The sequence below is a fragment of the Centropristis striata genome, chromosome 9 (genome assembly GCF_030273125.1).
Source record: "Centropristis striata isolate RG_2023a ecotype Rhode Island chromosome 9, C.striata_1.0, whole genome shotgun sequence".
Taxonomy (NCBI): domain Eukaryota; kingdom Metazoa; phylum Chordata; class Actinopteri; order Perciformes; family Serranidae; genus Centropristis; species Centropristis striata.
In genome coordinates, this window is record NC_081525.1 from 28,244,413 (window position 1) to 28,272,208 (window position 27,796).

Consider the following 27,796-nt stretch of genomic DNA (forward strand, 5'->3'; position numbering starts at 1 on the left):
ATTAAGATGCTGTGAAGATCTCCCATGTCACCATGCAACACAACCTGACTCAGTTTGTCAGGGTGTTATCTGATGGATGAATGGAATTTAAAATATTACTGAAAGTTAAGATTTAATCTGTTTTTTTCTTTATGATACTCACTGAATATGTTTAATTCTCATTGGATTTCCATTCTTGTATTGTACCATACAGTGTTATCAGACAGGTCTGATACAGGTATTTCTTTTCCCTGCTATATAAATAAGTACTAGTATGCTCTAGGTATCAATAGCACAATGGGGTTCTTGTGCCTTATGATTCAGGTAAAGAGCATTGGTGAGCACAATTATGTGCTTAAATGTGTGCTTCAATACACTTAAGTTCAATGTTCTGAGCTATATATTATTATATATTCTAAACGAACACACAGGAATCAATGAATGGCTTATTTTAAAATAGATTACATTTCTTATAGTTGCCAAGTGGCCATAAATTAATATAATTACAAAAGTGTTTTTTGCCTTGTGAAAGGCAACAATAGTTTCTTCAATTATTCCGTCTTCACATAACTAGAATGTACAGAAAATAAGATTTGTTTTATTTCTGTGTTTGTACAGTGCCTGGTCTGCCCTATCTGTCAGTGGCTCAGGACTCAGAGACATCCGCATCAGTTCACTGGGACCCTCCAGATCTCACCAATGGCATGGACCTGCAGGGTTTCCGGCTTCAGTTTGGCAGGAAAGATGTCTCTCCTTTGGCCACACTGGAATTCGCTCCGCAAGAACGACAGTACTCTGTGGGCAACATTCACCGAGGGGCCACCTATCTCTTTAAAGTCTCAGCCAAGAGCAGGGGGGGCTTTGGGGAAGAGGCTGTGGTAGAACTCAGTGTGCCCGAGAATACGCCAGGTGGATACCCTCAAATTGACGAGACCTCCAACGTGACATGCTGCTCAGTGCAGCTGTCCTGGTCTCCTCCCGTGCTGGCGGAGAGAAATGGGCTAATCACAGAGTACACTTTGGCCTATAAGGAAACCGGTTCCGGAGGAGCACCACGGGAGCTCCATTTGCCACCCAGCCAGTCCAGCTATGTTCTCAACAGCCTCAAACCAAACTCAGCGTACGATGTGAAAATACGTGCACACACCAGTGTAGGTCCAGGGCCCTACAGTCCGCCTATCCAGTATCGGACGGTGGCCTTTGATCCAACAGGTAGGGCTTGCCTGCTTCTTTTCCAACCCGGTTGGCAGGGGGTTGGAAATCGGCTAAAAAAAAAAAAATCTGCAACAACACAAAAATGAAAACTGCCCCACCCCCTCCTTCAACCACCTCCACTTCTCCTCAAGAAAGAGAAAAGATTGATATATAAATTGTTTGCCGTGGGATACTCACTTCACTAACCCAAACAAGGTAAAACCCAAGTCAGTAAGTTATAGTCAGTCATTTTAAGAAAGAGGAGAGCAGCCTAGAATTTCAAGGTAAGTGCTGTTTGGTCAGACACTCCTGTCAGTCATCCTTGCAGCCCTTTGCCAAGCACATTCACGCAGCTAATGTCATCTCACATCCCCAGTTTACAAACAAGGTAGGAGCTCAGTCAAACCCAGTCACTCCAAGAGTATGTTTTCTAAGATGACAGAAAGCAGATTTTGGTCCTTTTTTTATTTTGGGTTTTGGGTTTGTTTTGAGATATTCCCCTTTTCCTAACCCCTTTCCTTTCCTAATTCCTCCTTCCCCCTTCCCTTGTCCCTCAGTGGGACAGTTTGTGGCATGGCATCCCCCAGATGCACTGCTAAGGACTGTTGGCATGCTGTGTTTTGAGTCTGTCTCTATGCCCGTCTGGTAGCACGTTGGCAGTGCCAACCCAGACTCAGTAGAGCCGTAGGAACAGTTGGCACTGGGACCACATAGGTCAGTTGTTAATCCTCAAGTGGTCATGGGTTCAAAGACAGTGTTGAGATGGGTTGGCACTATCCACGAGAGCTAGCCAGTGGGCACACCCTTGTGCTCCATGGGTTTGTCGTCCATGAGTCTTACGTGCTGTGTGTCTTAACCAATGGCGTTGCCCTTCTCACAGCCAATCACAGCTCACCGTTACACTCACTCTCCAACCCAGAGGAACGTTGCAGGGGAACAACAGCTTTTTTTTTTTAAACCAAAGGTTCTTCTTTTGTTTCTCTTTCCTTGTCTTTCTACATGTTCGATTAACTAATAAATGCACTGTGTTTGTTTTTTGTTTTTTTTTCTTGCTTTTCTCCACTCAACAGACGTTCCAAAGAATTTCACTGTCAAATGGGCCACCAAGACCACAGTGGTCATTGCATGGAAGTTTTCTGAAAGCAGGTCTCCATACAAATGCACGGTGAGTATAATGTTGGCAAAAAAAGAGTTTTAACGGTTGGGTTACATGAGGGCTGGCTATCGATTAGAAGAATTAGCTAATTAATCACACAATTATCTGTCATTAATTGCAGTTAATTGCTTTTGATAATGGATGTTTGGGGAGTCTCAAGGGTACCCATAAAACCATAGAACCCTGTTTCATTCAGATAGCTTGAGTTGAAAAGAGCCCGTTTTGGAAATGGCCAATTTTATGGCTTGTTTTTCCACGTGCAAAACTTCATTTTTTTTTTTTTGTTTTTGCCTTATTTAGACGACTTTACATACAAGATACAAGGTATATTTACTTTATCTTTAAAATTAGCCCACTACAGCCCAGGACTTTTATCTTGAATTAATTATGTAATCTTCTTTAATGTATTAAATATTTCTTAAATTTCCCCAAAAAATCCTGCTCTGAATTTTTTGAAAATAATTTTCATTTGGTTTTTCGTAAATTAAAAATGACTAGATTTAACAGTAGTGCATTTTTAATTTTCATTTTAAACATACCCGTCTCCCGACTCAAAATACACATTCGTACCTTCATCTTACCTAAATCCACATCCTTATGAGCCTCTCCATGTCTACTCAACCACCAACCTGTTGGCCACAAACATGATCATACATCCAACAACCCTTTTCACCAACTATCAATTAAACTTCACGACCATGTATTGAACTCTAGATTGAGTACAACCGTCAGAAGATGGATGTGGATGCCAGGCAAATGAGGGTGCTTGTCACTGGGTTGAAGCATAACACCACCTACGAGTTCAGGGTGACCTGCCAAGAAAGCATTGACGGTGGGCCAAGACACCGTGTTGTGGCCAAGACAGCACCACTCCTCCTGGTCAAGAAACCCAAGCTGGACATCTACGCTGAGCCCGACAACATACTCACCATGTCATTTCCACCAATCGATGCCAAGGATGTTAAGTGAGTATAGCATGCTGAAAGATTGGCTTTGTCTGAATTTGTCTTTGAGGGTTGGGGTGTTTAGCTTTAAGCCTAAAATGCTTGAGATCTGATGTGATATGGATTAGGATCTAAAGATGTCTGAGATGTTGAAATGGGAGCTTAGGTCTGAGGCTTTTTGAGACATGCTGAATTTTGCTAGACCACTTGCAAGTATTGAAGTATCACTTCAATTTTCGGTCAACCCTGTGGCAAGTGTTGTCATCTAAAATGCTGTACATTATCAGTAAAATGTCACCGTCATTTTTTTTTGTAATTCATTTTGGTGCTGTGTTTCCAGAATCTTCTATGTTGTTGTGGTGCCACTTAAGAGGACCCCAGGAACTGTCAAAAACCTGAAGAACCCTGATGAGATGGATATGGATGAGGTATGGTATTTTAAAAGCTAAACATGTGAGGTTATTCTGGCACTGCATAAATGATTAGGGTTGATTGGGAGCACTGGCTCAAACAGAATGAAGCACGTGTAATAAGAAGATGCAACTTCAAAACATCAGCAACACAGACTTTCATTTTTTTTTTCTCTTTGCTGTCAAAACAGAGAGATTCCTGAGACACTTGTTTGTATAATAACAGTTGCATGTGCTAGGCATATTTCATTGTACACCATGTACCTAAGTACATCTCAGCTATGCTAATTTATCCCCTCCAAGCATGCAGAAGAGAGAATTACACAGTCTTCTCCCACTCTCACCGTAGCTGAGGTCACCTTGAGCGCCAGATCAACAGCAACCATCCCTATTGGATTTGGGATTACACACATTCCCTCTGCTTAGTGCCGGCCTCTGTCTGCAGTTTGAAATGAATGAGACGGGTTGGATGTTGGAGGGGGGGTTGGAGCCTGGTTACATGGAACATTGCCAAAGAGTTAGCAGCTTTTTGAATCTAAGGGTGCAGTTACACCTACAGTTTGTTTTCTTTTTGGTCTCAGTCAGTTCAGGGAAAGGAATTAAGTTATTGTACAGCATTTCAGCCGAAAGTGCAAAAAGACAAGAGGCTAGGAAAAGGAAGACATAAAAAAAGCAAAAGTAAACTAATGCTCTTTCACATCAATCAGCTGTTGCGGGAGGTGACCCCAAAGCGTCGCTCACGCCGTCAGCTGGCTCAGCTTGACCAGAGGAAGCCCTACATCACAGCCTGCTTCAGGCAGCTGCCCTCTAGCTTCACGGTGGGATCTGACTACCGCCATAGCAGCTGTGAGAACAAACCTCTTGAACCTGGCCAGGAGTATGTCTTTTTCCTGCTGGCTGAACTCAACGCCACCTCCGGGGTGAGTAACCAGTTCAGCTCGCTTCAATACAGCTCAGTTGACTTACTTTTAGTCAATTGCTTTTTTGTCAGAGTGGCTTTAATAATTCACTTCTGTTCATTTAATCGTGTTTCATTTCAGTTTTCATCTGCATCTCATCACGTTTCATTTTTGTGCTGATACTCTCAGTACACCAGACGTTAACTCATGCATTTACCATGCTGTGACCTTCTCCCTGATCTTTCTTTGCAGAAAATGTTTGCTACCAGCCCTTATACTGACACAGTGATGACTCCCGGGTTGGTGGAAGACATCACGACATTAGACACTGGTGACGGCCTCATATGGGTGGTGGGCCCGGTCCTCGCTGTGGTCTTCATCATCTGCATCGTCATTGCTATTCTCCTGTATAAAAAGTGAGTTGGTTTGAGAGATGTAGCTTTTGTGGACAGTGCTGTATGACTTGTTGGTGTAAAAATAACATTGTTCAATGTCAAATGACAGAAAAAACACTCAGGGGTTTGGTTTAGTGTACAAGGCATTTGCATTGGCTAGTTTAAAATGCTTTGTCCCAGCTACTATTTTTAAAAATATATATAATCATATATTTAGCCTCAAAGCAAGAGGGTCACAGGTTCGAATCCAGCCTGTGGCTCTTCTGTGTGGAGTTTGCATGTTCTCCCTGTGTCAGCGTGGGTTCTCTCTGGGTCCTCCAGCTTCCTCCAGCAGTCCAAAAACATGCAGCAAGTTTAATTGGTGATTCTAAATTTCCCATAGGTGTGAATGAGAGCGTAATAGTTGTCTGTTGTCTCTATGTGTCTGTCCTGTGATAGTCTGGAGACCTGTCCAGGTGTCCCGCCTCTCGCCCAATGTCAGCTGGGATTGGCTCCAGCCCCTAGCGACCCGAGTTTGAATGAATAAATGTATATTTAGTAGGGACTATACACAGTGCATGTATGCCAGATATAGATAAAAGCTCATTTTCACCCATAGTTCCTTATCATTAAGATACACAGGGAATTGAACCATATGGCTTGGTGTCTTCCTGCACCCACTGCTCAAACCAAACACCATCACTGCGATCCATGTTTTTACTGAATTATGGTAAACGGCCTGGAAATTTCAATGTCTTTTCTTATCCAGCAGCACACAATGAACATTTTCTTGTCATTTGATGTTGAACCAGTTATTTGCAGTGTTACAGGGGAATTGGGCTATTGAGAAATAATTGCATGTTAGGAAGCATGTTGAAAGAGGGGGTTATTCTGTATTCATAGCAGCATGATATTCAAAAACCCCAACAACATTGTCGCATGCAAATACGAAAGAGCTTTTCTTGTCGAAAAGATGGTTGTGGGAAGTGAGGGGGTTGGAGAAAGGAGAGAGGAGGAGATTCTTTGAGATGGTGCTCAGACTTAGGATGGTACAATCTGCCAATCAAGAGATGTCACAGATTTATTAATACATTTATATATTTAAATAATACCTGTTAATCTGGAGAGAATACTCTTACAGGAGTTGATGACCCTATTTTCAAGTATCGGACCTCAAACTCTGCATTTATGATCCTTAGAGGGGACAGCTGTCCTCCTGTTCCAAGTCTAAATACTATTCCTTAGTGTCCTGGGGCCTGGAACATATTGTACATATACAGTCAATATGTCGCCCTTGTTTGACAGTTAGTTGTAGCTTCTAGTCTCAGTGTCTGCAAGTCCCAACTGAACAGTAGTGTAAGAGGTCGCCCTACATACCAAGGAAGATCCCTGAATTATTTTAAAGGGGGCCAGGGCTGGTTTGAGCAGCACAAGTACAGCTTGCTACTGTCAGATGATCCCTGACTGTCTGACCTTGCCTTACCTCAGTCTTTGTGGTTAGGGAGAGTAACATCTCTCCTTGGATCTCTCTTTTTTTCTCTCTTCTCTTTCTGTCCCGCTCACTCTCCCATCTCCCTCTCCATCTCTCCCTGGTGAATAGTGTTTCCCGGGTCTGCCCTTGGCCCTGACATTCCCCTTTCCCATCTGTATCTGCACCCTCGTGCACACACATAATCACACACACCTACACTGACACGCAGACACGGGCTCACGAATGTATGCATTAACTTGCACATTTCATTGACTACTCACTCGTTCTCACACACTGATACATAAGCACACACACGCACGCGCATGCACGCACCTCCCCCAAATGCTGATGGGCTTTATCTCGCGTTTTGCGAGCCCAGCAGCGACCCCTGTGAATTTTAAACTGCTCTTTATTGATTTATCTCTCTTCTTGCCTCCCCCCTTCTCCCTTTCTCCTTGTGTGTTGTGTTTTTGCCATCTTTATATATTTATTTGACTCCTATTGCTTTCTCTGGAAGCAGCAAACCTGACAGGTAAGGTTTAGCCGTACTTTATTGCATTTTACAGGGGAAGACAAAATAGCTTGCCTCAGCAAAAAAAAGATGCCTTTAATTAGAGAGGGTGAAGGAGAATTTTGCGTACTTGATACACTTTCTCAACTCCCCTGTTTTTGACTGGCTTTCACCTGAGTATTCTTGACCTGCTGAGTTACAGACAGTTGGAGTTGTTTAGCTGTCGTCATTAGTGAGAGTGGTGACTGTTTTGCTTGATCCGGTTCTCACTAAAAGTTATCCTGTATTTTTTGTTGTACGTCTTCCCCTCTTTCTACTCTTTGTTTGTCTTTCTCTCCAGCCGCAAAAGAAAAGAGTCAGAGCCTCGCACCAAGTGTCTGCTGAACAACGCAGACATTACGCCCCACCACCCCACAGACCCTGTGGAGATGAGACGCATCAACTTCCAAACTCCAGGTACGGGAAGAACACACGGCAGGAAACATCTCATTGTGAAGTTCAACAACATATATAGGAATAGTTAGTCATATCATGTTTACTACACAATATGTTTGTCCAGAAGTTTCCACATTGGCCTTTTAGTAAAAAAATAGAGTTGCTTTTTCACTAACAATATATTAGATGTGGAGATGGAAGTATTTAACATGTTAGGGTGTAGAACACAGCGGGATGCATAAGTAAAAACACAAGTAGCTGTTCATTGCAAAATACTTCATGGGTTTTTGAGATAGTAACAGTTAATGTTCTTCATTTAGACCTCCAAATAAGTGCTTTTGATTGTTGGATAAAAGCCGGCCTGTTAAAAAGCCATCTAAAGCTTGTATTTCCTTGGCCTAATTGGATTTGCATTTGAAGACAGGTTCCACTGGAGCGCTCATGTTATCTCTGCAGCGACAGTGGTGTGTACAACATGAGGCCGGTTTATAGGTTTTATTTGGAAAGAGACCAAAGAAAAAATCATGCAGGTCATTGTTTCAGTGGCTTTAACAGAGTAAATGCTATTTCATTAGTTTTCACCCTACAAATAACCAACTTTTGCAGAAACTTCAAAATCCTCATTTTTGGATCCCACTGAAATGGGAAGCGTATTTAAGAATTTGGCAAAAAATGTTAATTAGTAGCACCTCTAATCCAAAAATACCATTATCGCCTGTCTAAACCTCTTACTGCTATACTACACTACTGTGGGCACTTGAAGAAACAGACCTGCAGAAGACCTTCCTTTTTCACTTAATGATGCATTTACAGTAAAGACTTTTCATTCATATGTGCAGTTATGTGTGTTAATATACACATACCTTACATGTGTAGTGGCAGCATATTGCAACATTGGCACACACATGCACACAGCCCACACAGAGATTAACTATTCACAAATGATGCAAGTTAAAGTTAAATTTATGCTGCAGCATAAATGATCCCCATGAAGTGCTCCCACATCATTCTGTTTGACATTATGTGCCTTCATAACTACCTGCAAGCCATATTTATGTGTTTGCCATGTCTCCATGTAACAATTAGCCATTTATGAATAACAAATCGTTGGAAAATGATGTCAGTTGTTCGACTTAATGTGTTCTGTGTTGGAAACAAATCCTGTTTTGAAGTTCTCCTGGGTTTTTACCTGCTTTCTCTTTTGTCTCAGTTTCCGTCTGCTGTTCATCCGAGCTAAAGCCTGGTGTTAACAACAGAGCACATTCGATCCAAAACTCATTCTCTAAAGCTTCCCCATCTTCCTCGTGCCTTCTTTTCAGACCCATTATCTATCTATCAGCCTATCTTTCTGTTATTTAGCCTCCTGTGATTTAGACTATCATGGCATCAACAGTTTGGTGTAATTGGTCTGACTCGTAGGGGAACCAAGATTGCTATTTTGTGTATATTGTATTTGGTTCAGTTAAGTTCTCAACGTTTAATTACAAGCCATGATTTGAAAAAGGCATTTTGTTGAACGAAGGTTAAAACAAACCTGATTGCGGCAACATTCTTAACCTCTTGCTAAGCATCAATTAGTGTGAGTTTTCCATGCGATAATTTAGATTATATTCTCTCTTCAAGTAGTTTATTCTGCATGGAAACCACAGCTGCATTTTGCACTGTATTTCAAATGCAATGTTCTCACCTGCCCAAGCCAATGGCAGAAAAGGAGTAAAATCTCCAGAGGTAGAATAAACACATCTGCACTCTTTTCTTTTCTTGCCTCCCGTCTTTCTGTCTCCTCACCTTGTTGTCTCTCAGCCTTCCATCTGTCATCCACGGGCAGTCTCTGCTCCATCAAAAGGCTCAGATTTCAAAATGGAGTGTTTCTCTTCAGCTTCTTTGGGAGCCCAGTCATGCTGCCTGAGTTTGGAAAAAAACTGACTTCTTTACATCAGAGAAGAGAGACACAAGGATGAAAGGAGATGCACAAACCCGCTCATACACAGAAATGTGGAAGTTCAAATTACTTCTCCTCATCTTTATCTTGCCTGGTATTCAGAGCCTTATCAGCGGCTCTGTAATGACAAGGTTATAATGGCCGTTGCTGCTATTTGTCTCTCTGACTTCCAGCACTTTCGCCTGTGCCCTCAGCTGTCCTCCTCCGTCCCTTAAATAATAGAAACCCTTGTTACAATCTCTCTTTTACATAACATTCGCCAATACAAGCTGAGACTTCTCTTTATATATGGCAAGCATTCTCATTCGACAGGCCTGCCGTTGTTCCGCAGAATTGGGCGATGTCGTTATCTCCGCACCCGGGGAATTTAATTTGAATGGACATTTTAGCCCAATTAAGTGGGCCGGTGAGCATTTGTGAACATCCCCATCAGCTAATAGCGACCATTGTTCAAATGAGCATACTCCCAGTGCACTTATCCAAGGCCTCTGCTGTCCACCAGAGCATATGCTGTATCGGCAATGTATGCTCAGTGACCCCTTGTGCTGGGGAGCAAAAAATATGTTTTTTGATTAGGCGCCATATAAGCTGCGCTTGGCTAATGCGTTTGAGAGAGAGTGTGTACATGGTGTGTGTGCGCGTGTGTGTGTGTGTGTGTGTGTGTGTGTGTGTGTGTGTGTGTGTGTGTGTGTGTGTGTGTGTGTGTGTGTGTGTGCTCTAGGTCAAGTGACAGCCTCACAGTGACATCCCATAACTCCTTGGGGCGCAGAGTGGCTCGTTTTGTCATTATCTTCATTGGTGCCTGGGGTTTAATTGTCAAATGGGGCCCAAGTAATGAAGCAGCACGACTCAGTGGATATCTACTGTCTATCTCCAACCAAGCCCCCCCTTTTTGTTACAAGTACTCACTCTTTTCTCCCTAATTTTTTTCCAGTGTGTCTCTTTTTGTTTTTTCCCTTGTTTCTCATTTGACTTCCTGGTGTCGGAGTTGAAAAGCTGCTAAACTATAACAGTTGGTGATCATCGTGAAAATTACCGCCTGCGATATATATCTTATCTAAAAGACCGTGCTTCACATCATTACATTTACATTCCCTACTGTGTTCATATGAATTCACATCATAACTCTTCAGGGACAAATACACTGCAAAAAAGCCAACTTGTATTTTTTGGCCTAGAACAGTGATTTAAATTGGTAAAACTTGGAAATATAAATTATTGATATTTAGGGCAATAATGTAAGTTAGCACAACAAAGCGAGCCAGTTGTATGCTCAAAAACAAGTTGGGGAGTTGTCACTTATATCTTTAAGTTGGGGTTCAAAACAAGGGGCAATAGTTCTGCTAACTCTTATTTCTTTGTTTTGAAATGCGGAAAGCCAACTTTTCGAGTTGCCGCTGCACTTGAAGTCTCATTGTAGCTGTGCTGCCTCTAGCTGGAGTCCACACATGTAAACAACCCTTATCATGTTTTTTAAATTACAGTTGAGTTGACAAAAATCAGAATTCAGAGTTGAGCAAACTCAAAGCAAAACTGAAAATATTTAGTTTAATTGTTCCAATTCTTTTTTTGCAGTGTAGAAGAAAAAAACCCTGGGTTTACTCTTTAACCTATCTCTGCTATATATTCTATATATGCCGTCTCCATCTGTGTTTCTCTTTATCTCCCTCCCCTCCAAACAGCGGCGCACATGGCACATCACGCCCCCGTAATTCTGTCAGATGAAGCGACTTCCACATTTAAGCATGTAAAAAAAAAAAACATTTTCCTGCAGACGGCATCGCACTATTGCGAAACCCGCGGAGACCAGCCAATGGTTGCATGCATCAGCAGCCTACTTGTTTCTCCCGATTTCAGTTCAATCGGATCGCACACACACAAACAGCACAGACTCACGCATAAACATAATCAGACACGCCTGTACCGCCCTCCCGCTGTGATGAATGACGTTTGGAGACAGTGGATGAGAGCACCCCCCGCTAGCTTTAATTAGTCATTGTCACAAATCAATTAGGGAGAGGGGGATGCTGGATGTCTTCCTCTCTTTGCGTTCATCTAGCACCACTGGCCTGACGTCCCCTCGCTAAGACGCCGGTGCAAGGTAAACCCAGCAGAACTCAGTTTAGCAACTTTTCTTTTGCAGACTTGAGCTTTGCAGTGTTTTAAGGCTGGCATCCATCCTAATGAGGTTGGTGTTTTCCTTCATTCACTCCACTGATTTTAGCTTTCGACTGGGTTTGATGGCTTGACCTGCCTTTTTACTATATCAAAGAGGTGTTTTATGTTTGGATATTCTACTGAAAGAACAGAGTTTCTTTGAAAAAACAAACTTCTTTTCATTTGCCCATAAATCATATTTCTTTGCCATCCATTTCTCACTTCTTATACATGCTCTGGAACAAATTATCTGTTTTTCTTTGGATCAAAGTTGCCATCTTTGGGTGATGTGATCCTTTCTTATCACTGAGCGCCCCTGTTGATCTGATTCTGCTTTCAGCCATGGCAAAATTTATTCCCCTTCACTTGATGGGCAGGTTGGCAGCATCCCATCAGGCTGCATCTCTTAGCCACATGTCCAGTTAACGTCGTCACAGATGGCTCCTTTCTGCTTGAAGAGCTGAGAAGACCCGAGTGTACCCGGACGTAGCGTCGATGCCTGTGGCCTCAGAGGACTTCTCCTCTGGAGCAAATAAGACTTTGAACCGTCACCGCACTCCTCAGAGCTCTGACTCTCATCAGCTGTGGCTCCACAGCTGTCAGCCAAGAATGCGGACACTTTTCCACACCTTTCACTCCCGATGCCTCAGCACCAAGCTGCTGACAAAGAAACCTTTCAGAGTTAGTTTTCTCCAGGAAATATAAGCTGGTTTTTCCCCTCTGCTGTCTCTTTTCTCATTGATGTCAATGGGCCCTTGCAACTGGTGTTTATGAAAGCTTAGAGATAGCAAATCAATTTTCTTATCCCTGATCTCTATGACCGTTGATATGAGGCTTGGCAGAAGGGTTGTCTCAGCAGGGAAACTAGTGGCCGATACCCATAGCTAACCAGTCTGTTCCTGAGGAGAACTGTAGCTGATCTGATGTGATCTCAAAATGTTTGCCCTACTTCTTCTTGTCAGTGTGGCGGTCTGGTCTCCAGTGTGTCATCCAGGCCTCCCAGGGAAGGGCCTGAGTTCATTGATTGTAAACTGTTGGTTCAAAACAATGCTTTGTGTTTTATATATTGGCCTTTTATCATTTTGCATACTCCTGTGTTTTCTTTTTACATAGCATTTTCTGTTGCATTCCAGCCTTTTGAAACCATTTCCCCTTATGTTTGCTGTTCTTTACAGATTCTGGTCTAAGCAGTCCTCAGAGTGAAGCAGATTTTGACTATGAAAGTTAGTCTCTATGCTTTAAGCATTTGCGTACCAGCTTTCTTTATCTTTTTTTTTAAGCACGCTTGCCTCCATTTACAAATACATAATTTGCATTTGTTTGTTTTTTCACGTTATGCAGCAAAATTTCAGCACTAATTAATATGATGTTGGTTTACAATGGTATACTGGGCTGTTATTTTCTGTAATTGGATGTCAGTCACTATATTCACTTGGGCTGTTGGCTGTGCATTAATCCACCATGCATAAATAACCTGTGCGATCACTTCTGCTGATGTAGAGATGGTTGAGGGGTGTTTTTTTTTCTTTTTTACAGGAGTACAATCTCTGTTATCCCTCTTTCTCTGCCTCCCCTTCCTCACCTCCTTGTTGTTGTTCTCCCGTCTCCTTCCTCCTCCTCCTTCACCACCACTGCTCCATTTCCATTCTGAAGTAACGGGGTCTTTTCTGTGCTCTGAGATAACGAGCAGAATTAATTAAAGCGGTGGCAAACAATGGCTCGACATTTGATCACCCCCTCTCCCTGCTCCCTGCAAAAGGATCATCCGGGAGAAAAAGCAGAGTTTCTGGTTTTCCTCTTCCCCGTTTTTCCCCTTTATTTTCTCTGCTTACCCACAGCCAGACTTCTTCCCTTTTATATGGAAATGCACAACATCATAAATAGGCTTTTCAAGAGAGACTGCTTTGGCTTATCAAAAAGAATCATTATATTTCTCAGGCGCATCGACTGCGGATCGGGAGATTGGAAATGTGTAATTAGACGCTAGTTTGTTTTCTGTGTTCATTGATCACGCTGTTGATTGCGCTAAAAAAAAAAAAGAAGGTCTGAACGTGGATAGTAAAAAGCCGTGGGCGAGGGGGGTTGCGTTGAAGGGAAGGAATCGAGCTTCAGATTGGGGGTAGGGATAACAACGATAAGTCCTTGAATGACTTTGCTAGTACGGGTCACAGCAAAGCATAGTTTTTGAAAGTAAATCTTTTCTTGAATAAACACTGCAAAGTGCCTTGCAGTGTGTAAATGACAAAAGGAATGAGGGAACAAATCAGGCGTGATTGTCTCATTTGTCTCCAGAAGAAAACAAAAGTAAACTGAGGGAGAGAAAAGGATGTATAAACTGATCATCTGTAGAAAACATGACAACCTATACAGCATTATACAGCACTATGTTGGAAAAGTGGAATAAGGTACTATGAGGGATTTCCGCCTTTAAAGGATTCAAATAGTCCAAGTTTCTGAAAACATTCTAGAAAAGTTGGAGGGAATAAACAAACGTTAATATGTATAACCTTCAGCCTATCCCACTGGCAGGGCGTCATGCTTTATTTGGATGTATATGTAAACACTTTGGCCTGATATATCTCCCCAACCCTCCCAGGCACTTATACATGCAGACATTAATGTGGGCAGTAAACACAAACTGAAAGGAATTGATGGAGTTTGAGTATATCAGTAACTCACGCACACTCACAAATACACATAGCAACACACAGAGTAAACTACACAAGCACACACACACACACACACACACACACTCAAACATTCTTTGATCTCCCCTCAAACAACCCACTCTTGTTCTCTCAAGGAGAAGTGAGGGCCCCTCATTTGCATACACATTTACTTATTTCGCTCATATTTTCTGATACCTTTTCCCTTTGAATCTGAGGCGAGTAAACTGACAGCCAAATTTAATTTGCAATATTTTCGCTCTTTTTCTTGATGCTCATCTCAATGAATTCCTGCACCAGAAGTGATTAATAACTGTCTCAATCTCAAGTGGTGCCACTGCGATCTTCATGCTTTGTCAGCTTATTTAGAAACTCAAGTATGAGTAAATAAGCACAGTTTTGTCCAACTACATTCATATAATTTAATTACCTTGCAAGGGTTTTGTTTTTATTATATATTAAGATATTGAAAAGACAAAGACATTTTAAGGCTTTAAACAATAGAGGGAAACTATTAATTCAGTAAACATCTTTTAAATGATGATGATCATTAAGAAGGGCATGGCTGTTTGTCAAGTAGGCTGTTAATACAGTGCGCCCATTCATTTTCCGGAGGATGTCACGGCATCTAGTGTCTTCTCCATTTGTCTCACATATGCATTGTAATCTCTGTTAATCTTCATGTAATTGACGCTGCTGCATTGTTTCTGTGAGTGTAAAATAAATTACCATTACTAATGAAGACTGTCAGTGCAGAGAGTTGGGCTCCCTCTCTTAAGCGCAACAAAAGCAGCCAAAACATCAGTGACCCACTTGACATTGGAGGGGGGGTTAGTAAGCATTGTGGGAAAAGGGAAATCAAGGATGGTTAATGTGATTATGCCGATTTGCACGCCCAATTAAGTCTCAGTAACTTTTTTTGTGAAGAGATTTCAACATTTTGACTTTTGACCTCGTCGCTCGGCAGGAAGCGAGACCTCTTACTAAAAATATGAAAGCGTTAAGTATTGCCAGTGTGCATGGAGGGGCAGAGCCACAATCTATGGCTGCTCCATATTCCATTACATGGCCTCAGCATTATGCTCCTAAATGGATTAGTGACTGGAGTGCACAGCAGTGCTGATAATATTGTAGCAGCAGCGACACAATATTGAGTGAATATTGGAGTGGGCCAAAAAGAAAAAAAATTACACAATTTTCCCACCCAACTGAAAAGCTTGTGTTTCTGGAAATTCCTGGGAATAAATTCGTTAATTTGCAATTGATAAATCAATGTTTTTTGTGCCGCTAAAGACGCATGATTTTGGAAATTTAAAAAAGTTGGACATATCTTCACAAAACAACCCAAAAGCAGTATAAGAAATATTCCCTGGACTGCAAAAAAAAACAACAATATATTATTATCAGAATCAGAATCCCCTTTATTGTCATTGCACAGAGTACAAGTACTTAGTACAGCGAAATTAGCCATCAACCCGTCCAAATGTATAAGAACACTAACAAACAATATGACAGAGATGAACAGGACAGGAAGACAGGGAGGAAGAGAGAGAAATACAGCACACGTGAGGAGAGGAAAGGAGGAAAAAACAGTGGAAAAAAACCTCAGCAACATGAGCATAACACTTCACAACATGAACAGACTTATGACATGCCATGTTTTTATAATAAAATTGATCTGCCATTGCAAATTAATTCTTCAAAAGGATTAGGGAGGAGAACGTAGCAGACAACTGAAGTTAAGGGGTGTTGATCTTGGAGCCAATGTCCACTGGGTTGAGGGAAGCAGCACATGGAGGAAAGGGCAGAAACAGCAGCTCGCTTGCTTTGCACTGGCTGGCTGGAATGGAGCAGCTCACTGTGTCACTCAGCATCACTCACACTCCTAAACCTCCTTATCCCCTCCCACCTCCCCTCCCATGAGCCCCCAGGTCAGGGCTCTGTTCTTGAATAAGTGCCTTTTTATAGAGGCAACAGTCAAAATTGTCACCAACAGAGCACAACAACAGCATTACAGATTAAGGATACAGTTGTGCAGTATCACTGTGGGAAATGGGAAGACTGTTTCACAGCGTCTCTCTCATCTTTCTTTTGAAAATAATAATATACAGTATTTATGTATCAGTAATGAGAAATAACTGTTGGATCTTTAAGTAAAACACACCTTAAAGCTGTATTTGCAGAGTTGTTGTTTTCCCACCAACCAGTGATCCAGGATTGAATTCTCCTCTTCTTTTTTTTTGCCACGCTGAAAGCAGATATTACTTTTGATTATCTTCAATGAGGAGTACAAGGCATTTTGTCAACATAAGCATTCTATTGATCTAAATACTTTAAAGGGCTGATGTGTTTCTTGTCTGTGATCCCAACATCAAAGACGTAGACTTTTTATCTTGTGTCATTTTTAACAAATTTCCCAAGAATATTGATGTTTTTCTGTGGCTACACTCAGCAGCGTTGGTCCTATCGGTCCGTCTGTCTGTCAGCATCACCACCATTGTTGGAATTTATACAATTTGGTCTGAAAGGGGCTTTGCTACCAGCTTCTTGAGCAAATAATCAACCAGCCCTGGCCTGGTCTGATCGAGTGCCTATAACATCACCAGTCTATACATGTTCTCTGTGTGTGACATTCACCATGTACTGCACCAGCTTCCTCACCACTAAAACCCAACCTCCATTGTTATGTAAGCAACAAAATGCTCACCCATAGATGGTATGTTGTGTGAAGTTTTGCACTTATTTGCTGTACTAATAAACTTTCTGTCCCCTTTTCCCCTGTGTGGACTTTCTCTCTCAATTTTTTTGGCGAGCAGGTATGATGAATCATCCTCCTATCCCTATCTCAGAGCTGGCTGAACACACAGAGCTTCTCAAGGCCAACGACAACCTCAAGCTCTCCCAGGAATATGAGGTGAGTGAGCCAAAGGTCAAAGTTTCTTCTGAGTATTGATTCCTGTCTGATTGTGTTTTCATTGGCGGGGGACACTAGAGTCCCTGTTGTCCTCCAGGGAAATGCCTTTTTCTCGTCCTTTTTTTACCCGCTTGAGGAAGCGTCTGCAGCTGGTGGTGCTTCAGCAATTATGAAATATGGGTTGTTCTAAGCCACTCATTTCCTCAGATACATGTGCAGCTTTAACATGGCAAAGGAAGACAATTGTCATTTTCAATTATGTAAAAAAATTTCCCCTGGCGGGTTGTTGCAATTCCTGAAGTCCCAAATGCAATTTCCTAAAATTCTTTGCTAAATAAAATAATCATTCCACTGTAATGCATCCCCACTCTTTCACCAGGAAAGTTGAATATTTCTGCTGCGAAATGAAACGTCCTTTTGTGACAGCCAATTCTTAGAAAATTGGGTAACTGCACTCAACTGAGGAAAATAGAACCACTGAGAAATTGAGACAATTAAATCTGTTTGAAACATTAAATCATGAAAAGCAGAAATTTCAGATTTAAGGCTTTGGCTGTCTTAAACACTTAGTTGAGTAATAAACATAATGGCTCTGTATGAGGATAAATCAGTGTTTTTAAATTCTTCACACACACTCCAATGAACTGATGTTCTTCCAAAATGGAGATATAGTCTGGTTTAAGCACAACTCCACTAATGTGTTTTTGGGAAAAAGCACACAGGCAGTCAGTCTTTAACATAGTACTGTGTAGTGTAGTGTAGTGTAGTGTGTGTTTGTGTTTGTGTGCGTGTGTGTGTGTGTGTGTGTGTTCTTGTACTTCCTACATAGTGAGGACCAGAACACGTTTTTAACCAACAGAGTGAGGACATTTTTGCAAAGTGAGGACATTTCGGCCGGTCCTCATTTCTTTTAAGGCTTTTTTGAGATTTCAGACTTTGTTTTAAGGGTTAAAGGTTACATGATAATGATAATTAACTGAAACTGTATTGTATAACTAAAATTATATTGAAAATGTCCTTCATTTCCGTCTTTGTCAACTTTTTTGAAGATGGATAAGACAAAGGAAATAAAGGCAAAATTTACTGTGACCTCTTTTAATCTCCCACCCAACAAATACCCCATTACAAAAAACTAAAACCAACACTAAAACTAATAAAAACTAAACTAAAACTAAAGCATTTCAAAAAAATAAATACCAAACTAAAACTAGCAAACTCACTCTAAAAACTAACCAAAACTAACTGAATTTGAAAACAAAAATTCACAACTAAAACTAATGAAAAATACAAAACTATTATAACATCGCAAGGAAATTCACTATTACGATGAGGGCCCTCACAAAGATAGAAGTACAAGAATGTGTGTGTGTGTGTGTGTGTGTGTGTGTGTAGAGGGGGTAACTGAGCTGTCTGAGCTCTGAGACCGCGGCGGTTATAAATGACACCAGAGTTGATTAGAAATCAGGAGTGCTGAATCAGCTCTCGTTTGCATACAAGCAATATCCCCTCCTCGCCATTCCTAAATCACTGTGCCTGTCGCCTCGCTGCACGCCAGGCTAAGGTAGGAAGCAGGTACACAAGCATAGATTGCTGTCATCATGCCTGCCGGGGGATGTTGGTGGATAATGACTTCTCATAGCGATCCAGTATTTCTTGGGTATCTATTATTCATAAATCCACATCCGGGCTATGCACCAAATGGACAAGCTTGTTCCATTCGGGGAGGAAGACGAGAGACGTGATGCCAAAGTTGACGCTTTGCTACAACCGCAACTTCTAATTACTTGGCTTTGAGAGAACATTAAAATCGCCCGTCGGTCTTTTCCCCCACTCTGTCTTTTTCACTCTCTCTGTCCCCCCTGCCCCTTCACAAAACCACCCCCCAGGAAAAATAAATGACCAAATTAAATAGAGAAGTGTAATTTTAATTTTGTTATTTTCTTGATGAATGGCTGCTCGTCCGGGCGCCCTGGCTTGCCAAGCGCAGCTCTACGGGGCTTTGACTGATTGGTTTTTAGCCAGGCGGGATGTGAGGGAGGAGGAAAAATGGAGGGAAGAGGGGAGAGAGATGAGGTGGAGAGGCTCGGTTAATGATGAGGATTCAGTGAGGGGAGAGAGAGAGAGAGCAGGGCATCTCAGCTGGGGAGCGGAGATGAAGAGGAGATAATCTGACACACAAACGGCAATGAAAAAAGCAGCCACAGTTTTACCTGACGACACTGAAGCCGTAGAGTTTGTTATCTGTCTTTTGTCAGGCAGTTAGCAGCCGTGTCCTGTAAAGCCGGCATTCCCGACAAGACGCTGTCATTCCTCTTCAAACGTGTCATTGTGGATCATAATGAGCAGCAAGAGAGAGAAATTGTAGTTGTTGCAGAATTTGAGTATGGACCTTTGCCACGTATGCGTCCTGAATGGAATTTATAATAAAATATTTCAAGTTTGGACTGCACAGATGCGGTTTTCAATTTTTGAATTGAGCGATATTTCAGGGAAGTGACCCCATTCTTTATATGCACAGACACACACACACACACATACACACACACACACACACACACACACACACAGCCTTAAGGTAATCTGGAGAGAAAGGGAAAATAGCTGCAGGGTGGCTGCTAGAGAGGGAGTGTAAACATCAGAGAGGAGACGGGAGATGAAAAAAGAGATAAAGAGAGAAAGAAATATGGACAAAAAAGTGGAGGACTTTGAAGATGGAGAGATGCAGATAAGGAAAACAGGGACAAAGAAAAGGGATAGAGATAAGAGGGCAGAAAGCAAGAAGGAAAGAAAGAACCAGATGGGTCGAGGCTTAAACAGAGGGAAGCTCTGATTGCCGTAATGATTGCATGAAAATTGTTAGATCAGGTTTCCAGTTGGACTTCATTCAGCTTCAGTCTCTGTGCAGCCCCACACCCAACACGCTGAAGCCCTAACTGGAAAATAACCTTCAAGCCTATGTCCCCACACCAACAGAGCGCCAGACGCCTATAAGCAAACAGCGAGTCGTAATGGAATACTTAATTATCCTGACAAGGGAACAGAATATTTATCTGGATTTCTTGTATTTTAAAGAGGCGGACGAATTTGTCTTTCACCCGAGCGCCGGGCCTCGCTTCACGCCCTCCCCTCGAGTGGAAGAGCCGCCGCTTTCATCAATATTGTTATTTGTCATTATACACCCGCTACTACTTTAATGATCCTGATAAAGTACTGTGTGCAGCTGCTGTGAGTATTTAAACCAGGCAGTGAGCAGATTTTCATGATACCATATTCTTTTTTCCTTTGGGGAAATCACCCTCTCAATCTCTCTCCTTCTTCCCCTCCCTCTCTCCTCTCTTTGATAACATTCAGGTCCTATTGTTATTGCTCAGCTCCTCCCAAGGCTCTTCTGATTTCTTCTTTGTGTGTGCATGTTTTGCCTGTCTCTGCCCCCCTTCAGTCTATCGATCCGGGCCAGCAGTTCACCTGGGAACATTCCAACCTGGAGGTGAACAAGCCCAAAAATCGTTACGCCAACGTCATCGCCTACGACCACTCCCGCGTCATCCTGGCTCCCATCGAGGGTAAGCAAGCACTCTGCACCTACACCACCTCAGACATGAGCTCAGCTTATTGCAGATCATTTGGGAAATCCTCATAATTACAGAGTCAGTTTAAGTAATTAGGAATTTATACCGGATAGACCGGATGGGAGTCGACAGTGAAGTGCACAGCAGTGCAGAATAGAATACATTAATACAATGATGTCATTTAAATAAGAAGAATAGATACACTATTCTAGACTGGATTACCCGAGTATCGCAAGAATATGAAGCAAAATAGAAAGAAATGTGTAAATTAGAATTTAATCATTTATAGTATGTGCAGTTCAGATTCAGTTCAGTTGCAACCAGTGAATTTGTAGAACAAAAGAGGCCGAACAGAGGACTCAGCTCAGCTTGGACCTGAGCAGCTCAGCAGTTTATATTTGTGGGGTGAGGTGAGGACGTGTTTGGATCCGTCAAATCTCACACTCAGAGTAACCCAGGAATTTGACCAGTGTTTTCACCGTCCCATTTGTCTCATCAGATCTGCCCCACTCCCATGAGTTCCCTCTAACTGGCCACAGACACAGTACTGAGAATCTCGGAGCCATAGAAACTCTTCCCCTGACTCCTAAATCTCAAGGGACATTGTCAGAGGTAGTCACCCTTCACCGCTGACATTGTTCTGGCGTTGCATCACCAGAAGAGCTCCAGACTCCTCCGAGTAGTGCCAAACTCCCGCTCCGCAGTACACTCCCTTTTGTGTGAGCTAACTGCGCCGACTAGATTTCGACATCTCGCTATAGTCAGGCCAATTTGAGGGTGCGACAACATGCATAACAAAATTATCCCAAGGAAAAAATGCTTCGTCCATAAATACATAAATTAATCAAGTCTGAAATTTCTATTTTACACTGCAGTGATTTTGCCATTAGTCGCAGCAGTAGAACAATTCATGCACGCTGCCATTCTCTGTTCACTTAGCTATGACTAAAGCCAAGGCACCGCAGTCGGATTGTGCGACGTGGTATCCGTTTTAATGACATTTGCCTCTCTTTTCTGTCTTTTTCCCCCTTATTTCCATTCTTTAATCATTCTTTTTTCTTTGCTCTTTGTTCTTTACCCCCATCTCTCTCTCTGTATATCTTGATCTCCCACCCTCATTTTCTATCTTATTCTTCCTCTCCACCCTGGTTGTTGTCCTCATTGCGTCTCCTCTCTTAAATTAGCCCAGTCGAGTGTTTCATTGTTTGTCGCTTGAGTGAGGACACGTCAGTCAAAGAGACGTGACTCTCCAACACAGATGCCTCCACACTGGAGTCTCTGTTCAGCTGACAGGACTGTAGAAGTTGGTGGAATGAAGATGGGCAATGTTGTGTCCTATCACTGTCAGATAGTTAGAGATACAAATGATTCTGTTTGCTTAAGTTCTCGATCAGGGATTCCAAAAGTGTGGTGCGCGCACCCCTAGGGGTGCACGGGCTGCCACTAGGGGGTGCGCAAGATGAAAAATGTAATGGCGGTCTGATAATTACACAATTACATTTTTCTCCCCAAACAATAAAGACGTGTAAATAAACATTTTCTTCGTAAAATGTAAAATCAAAAAACTGTAATATTAATTAATAAATAAATGCAGGCTATTCAAACTGCACTTCATCTTAAAATAAAGCGTAGAAGAAGTTATCTTATTCCATTTTTCCTACCCGTGTTATGATGACGGGGTTGTGTAACTTCCACGGTCATTTAAACTTGCTGCAATTTTGTTCAACGCGGCTCAAAATATTATAACATTTCCCCAACTTATCTGCTGTCTGCCTCTGATCCTGATCCTGAGCCTGTCATCATCCTCTTTGTTCTTAAAATTGGAAGCTTGCGCATAAATTTGTTGCATTATATTGAAACTGTGTTACAGTGTTTCAGATTAATTCAAATGCGAGAGCTCATTGTTGTGATTATATTATTATATGTTTGTTCTGGTCATTTGAGCATGATTAAACATGCCGCCTTTAATATGGCTATAAAAAAGCTTATTGCATTTTGGGGTTTTTTTAAGGTGTGGGGGTGCGTCAACCCGGTTGGGACATAGAAGGGGGTGCGCGGCTAAAAAAGTTTGGGAACCGCTGTTCTAGATCAACTTTAAAGCATGGAACACCTTGCATTGTTGTTTGTAAGACAATCAACACCACCACAACACCCTGACTGCCATAAGCTTCATGACTGTATTGTTCTGCACATGATGGTCTAGCATGTTTCACATCTTTGACACTTGGCATCATGAGCAATCCTGATGAAACCTTAGCTTTGAAGTGTCCTGTTACTGCTGCACACACATTAAAGGAAGCTGCAGAATACTTTGACAGCTACATGCAGTCAGTGGAAGAAGGGTTTTGCGACAGAGCTTACAAGTGCTATATACACCATCATTATGTTTCCAGTACACATTCGTCTACCCAGCAATGTGGAGGCGTTCCTTACGGCTAGATTTAGTGGACTGGTGTGCAACAGAGCATGGTGGCGGGCTGAGAGGGATGGTAGCTGGATCTACCTCCCGGCTGTGGTGGCTGAGTGGCTGATTTACTCCTCCTCACTATCCTCCATCTACAAGCACACTCCATCCATGGTGGTGGTAAATCAGATGTTGGCTGTTATGACATATCTACAGAAATCTAGGCACAGAGGTAGAAAAGAAAATGATATAAGAGCAGCAGAGGAAGTTGTGACCGTTGCTGCATTTGAATCCATTCAAATGGAACAACAACTAAGATTTCCTTTAGCTCTGCTGTAGCAGAGGGGGAGAAAGGCTGGAGACTGTTTTACCATCTCATTTAACCGTGTATTATGATTTGAAATATTGTTTTTAAAATAAGCACTTAGATGTATTCAGCAGGAGTAATGTAAGGAATATTTCATGTCCCAAAAGCTGTCGTGATCTGCCATAACTTGAGACGCTGCCACTGCTCTCTGGATAATTCCAACATTTCACAGATATTAGCCAATTTTCACTTGTTTCAACAATAAGAGGTGTGAGAACTCATTACATAAGAAATTTACTTGTTTGTTTTTTTTCCAGTCGAGAATCTTTACACCTTCATTGATTGGGAAACAGGGTTATGTGTGTGAAAACTGGGAATTATTGAGGCAGATGGCAGCAAAACACAAGGGTGAAAATAATGAGTAAAGTAAAATAATGAAAAAATCAGAGAGATAGAAGACAGAAAACGCATTAAAAGAGGAAATGCCGTCAAAAATAAAACGTTCCCTTTAGAGCTGCAACAATTATTAGAACAATAATCATTTATTAAATCAGTTGTCAGCTATTTTGATAATCGAATAATTGGTTTGAGCAGTTTTGGTTTCTTTGTTCCTTTATGACAATAAACTGAATTTCTCTTTGGTTTGTGGAAAAAACAAGAGATTTGAGGACGTCATCTTGTGGTTTGGAAAACACTGATTGATATTTTTTAACATTTTATTGACCAAACAACTAATCGATTAATCGTTTAAATAATCGACAGATTAATCGATAATGAAATTAATAGTTAGCTGCAGTCCTAGTTCCTTTGAATATTCTCTCTTTTTTTACTTGTTGTGGTCTTTATCTAGGTATCACAGGTAGCGACTATATCAACGCCAACTACATTGATGGCTACAGGAAGCAGAACGCCTACATCGCCACCCAGGGTCCACTACCAGAGACGTTCGGGGACTTCTGGAGGATGGTGTGGGAACAGAGAGCAGCCACTGTGGTCATGATGACCAGGCTGGAGGAGAAATCTCGGGTAAGTCCCCTCAAGCATTATCTGAACTGATGCTGGGCGCTGTTTTTGGTGGATTTCTTTTTTAACCCTTTGATGCACAACATGGGTCTAAAGTGACCCGATATGTATGAGTTTTATGTTCTATATCTTTACAATAAATTATGTTAATCATTCAGTATTCCAGGTTTTCATCAATTAGTTTGTTTTTGTTTTTTCCTAATTTTAAGTTTTCCTTTATTCATTTTTTTAATAAAATCCCTTTTTGTGTCACTACTCTTCTAATGCACAACATGGGTCAAAAATGACCCATGTCCATTTTTTAGCGAAGTAGCTTGCTAAGCTAACTACGTAGCTAACTTCTCGGCTAAGTATTTAGCTAAGTAGCTTGCTAAGGGAAACACTTAGCTAACTTCTTAGCTAAGTAATTAGCTAAGTAGCTTGTTAAGCTAACTACTTAGCTAACTTGTTGGCTAAGTAGTTAGCTTAGCAAGCTATCTAGCCAAGTAGTTAGCTATGTAATAATACAAAAACTTTTTTTGTTCATAAAGTATGAGAGACAAAATGGAAATAATGATCTGTTGTTATCAAAAACAAGATATTTAAAGAATACTGGGAATATTCAATCATAAAATATGTTGCTATCAAAAGATAGAGCACAGAAACACACAGCAAGCATTAAACAGCATGGGGAATGAATATGTTTATCCAATATGTTGTGCATCAAAGGGTTAAAGCTCCACTGCTACAGTGACCTCAAGAACCATATCATTTTGTCTTCTAAATAAACATCAAAATAAAATCAGTGGTTCACAAGCTGTTAGAAGTGGCACATATTTACAGTGATTTCCCAGTTTCATACTTGAACTGTCATTGGTATGTAATCAGACTTATTTTTTTCCTGACATAAATTGCTTTTAGAGACGTGCAGAAATTTGAATGGGGTGAGCAGGGGAGGGTGATAAAATAGAGTTACTCAAAGACATCTGATAAGGTAGGCTGCGTATCCACTGGGAATATCTTGGCTCTCATCTCTCTCCTTATTTGCAGTGAAAACGACAAGCTGTTGCTTGTTCCCTACAGTGCTGAGAGCTTAGCAAGTTTTAGCGCTCGGAGTGCACAGTGCAGGAAGCTAAAATAAAATCTTCAGCAACAGAGTCCAACAGAGTTTTTGCAGTACCTGTGACCAGTGCCTCCCACAACCATCTGTTGATAGTGGAAGTTAGAGGAAAGAGTGCATTGAGAGCACAGTGGCTAAGTCCCAGAAGGGAGGAATGAGATGTCAGGGTGTGATCACACTCATCCACTTTATTTTTTTTTTCTTTTCTTTTCTTTTCATACATTATGTCTATGGGAAGTGGCCACACGATAAGATGGAGAGGGAGACTTTCACTTGTTACAATAAGTCCAACTTTTTTGATGATGTAAACACTTTTTTGTCAGGCAACTAACTTCAGAAAAGAACTTCATAGTTAGAAGGCAACATCAGCACAAACTACCAGATAAAAAAATGAATTGTTTTGAAAAATTGGCACCTGGCATAGTGTGTGAGTAGAAAGAACATTGCCACTGTTATAGCAGTCTCTTAAGTGTTTGACAGTTCGATATCAATTCTGTTTGCCCATAGTGACAGCTAGTCATTAGGTAAACAAAGGGCCTCACGAATGACCAATTTTTCTAATTAATGAGCTGATAATGTAGGTGAGTGTTAAAAAAAACCCGACTGGTGTGTGTGCACCTTTAGGATGAATCTACAAAGATTTTTTTTCTATGCTATCAAGGAGTGGACTTGTCTAAATGTCAAAAAGCCTACCCTGATTTTTCATCCTGTCAACTCAAACCTGAGTCAACATCAGGCTCACTCACCCCAGGTGTCTCCACTCATTTTCCCTCCCTCTATCCCTTTTCAATTGTTTACCTATCCTCCGTCCCGACATGCGCGTTCCACTCCTGTCAAACGTGATCAGGATTAGCAGGCGGTAGAACTTGAGTGTCAGTTTGAGCAGGAAATGGGAGAGAAAGCTGGAGAGCAGCGCATCTCCTTCACGAGCTGTCACATCTCATCTGATGTCCGCTGGTGCGTCACACCCCATATTGAATGAATCTTTATTAAGTGAGCTGGCAGGGAGAGAGATAGGAGAAGCAGGTGTTATGTTTTTAGATACACTGTAGAAGCACTGGCAAAAAACAGCTACGAAAATGAGACACTGATTCAGGAACTGTTTTTTTTTTTAAAAAGTCTCATTTTGATTTTACCAAAACATGTAGGAGAATAGGAGTTTTTGATGTGAGAATCTGAAATTATAGCACTTAATCAGGCTTTTATATGACAGATACTGAATTGTTTCTGACTTAATCATGAACCCTACAGTCCTGCACGCTGATGCTTTGTATTATTGGTGAACATTTTTGTTTTAAGACATAGAGAAGGATGCATGCAGATTTGGTGTAAGACTGGTGAAGTTAAGCTGAAAGAGTGGAGTTGCTGTGACATTCTGGTCACATCTGCTCAGTCTGCATAGTGTCGCTTCTCAGATTTGAAATGGAGAGAAGCTTCCCTGGTGTTTCTGTCAACACCGCCTGGAGTTTTAACCCACAGTGGGGGGGCTCATAAAGCATTATGAGTGAGTGCATGTTATTATGTCAGAGAACATGGTTAAACTAATGTTCTTTACTCCTTCTTTTATGTGCATGATCTTGTTTGTAAGTGAGACTGTTGAGAAATGCATTGAGGAAACCTTTAAAATTAAATTATCTGACTACAAGACAAAATCCTCACCTATTTCTCTGCACCGATCATTTGATTGGGGATGATGAGCAGGAGACGTCCGAGTTCTCAGCTGATTTGTCAGTTTATTGAACACGTCATGTCACCAAGCAGAGAAGAGAGTTAGCTTTCTTCTCAGCACATCATGTCTGTGACTTGACCTGTTAACAAAACTTTCAAAACACAAACTCCTGCCTTGATTGGACTTGCAGAGATATTAGATATTAGATATTAGATATTAGATATAAGTGGTAACACTTTACAATAACCATCATTTACAAATAGTAAACAGAGTTTATTTATGTTTAATCATCATGTATAAACCGTATATAGGCCATTTAGAATGGTACATACATAATGTATTAATGTTTAACTTAGTAAATCATTTATAAATGACAAATAGATGGTATATTAATGTACCTTTATAGTTACTTTACCATTATCAAACAATCACATTATAATTGATAGTTTATTAATAGTTTTAGTTGCACTCATAACATTTTTAACACCATAACAAGTATGTTAATGATTTTGAAATGATTCATATACCTTTTAAGAAATTGGTTGAAAACATTTAAAGATTAAATATGTATAGCACTTGGTAAATGGTTAATAATTGGTCTATAAACCATCTATAATGAAACTTAGTTGGTTATTGTAAAGTGTTACAGAAGAAGTTTAAGCAGATGCAGTAA

General features: G+C 41.2%; 1 protein-coding gene across 1 annotated transcript in view; it reads left to right on the forward strand.

Annotated features, from left to right (window-relative positions):
- The window catches only part of ptprsa (protein tyrosine phosphatase receptor type Sa), a 155,880-nt gene that overhangs the window by 103,027 nt on the left and 25,057 nt on the right, over positions 1–27,796 (forward strand). Inside the window, exons 13-22 of the mRNA XM_059340375.1 lie at positions 598–1,191; positions 2,244–2,338; positions 3,044–3,294; positions 3,614–3,701; positions 4,391–4,603; positions 4,835–4,998; positions 7,279–7,394; positions 16,955–17,052; positions 20,492–20,615; positions 24,183–24,358. Of these exons, the coding sequence (XP_059196358.1) occupies positions 598–1,191; positions 2,244–2,338; positions 3,044–3,294; positions 3,614–3,701; positions 4,391–4,603; positions 4,835–4,998; positions 7,279–7,394; positions 16,955–17,052; positions 20,492–20,615; positions 24,183–24,358 (1,919 nt within the window). The remainder of the gene's footprint in view (positions 1–597; positions 1,192–2,243; positions 2,339–3,043; positions 3,295–3,613; positions 3,702–4,390; positions 4,604–4,834; positions 4,999–7,278; positions 7,395–16,954; positions 17,053–20,491; positions 20,616–24,182; positions 24,359–27,796) is intronic.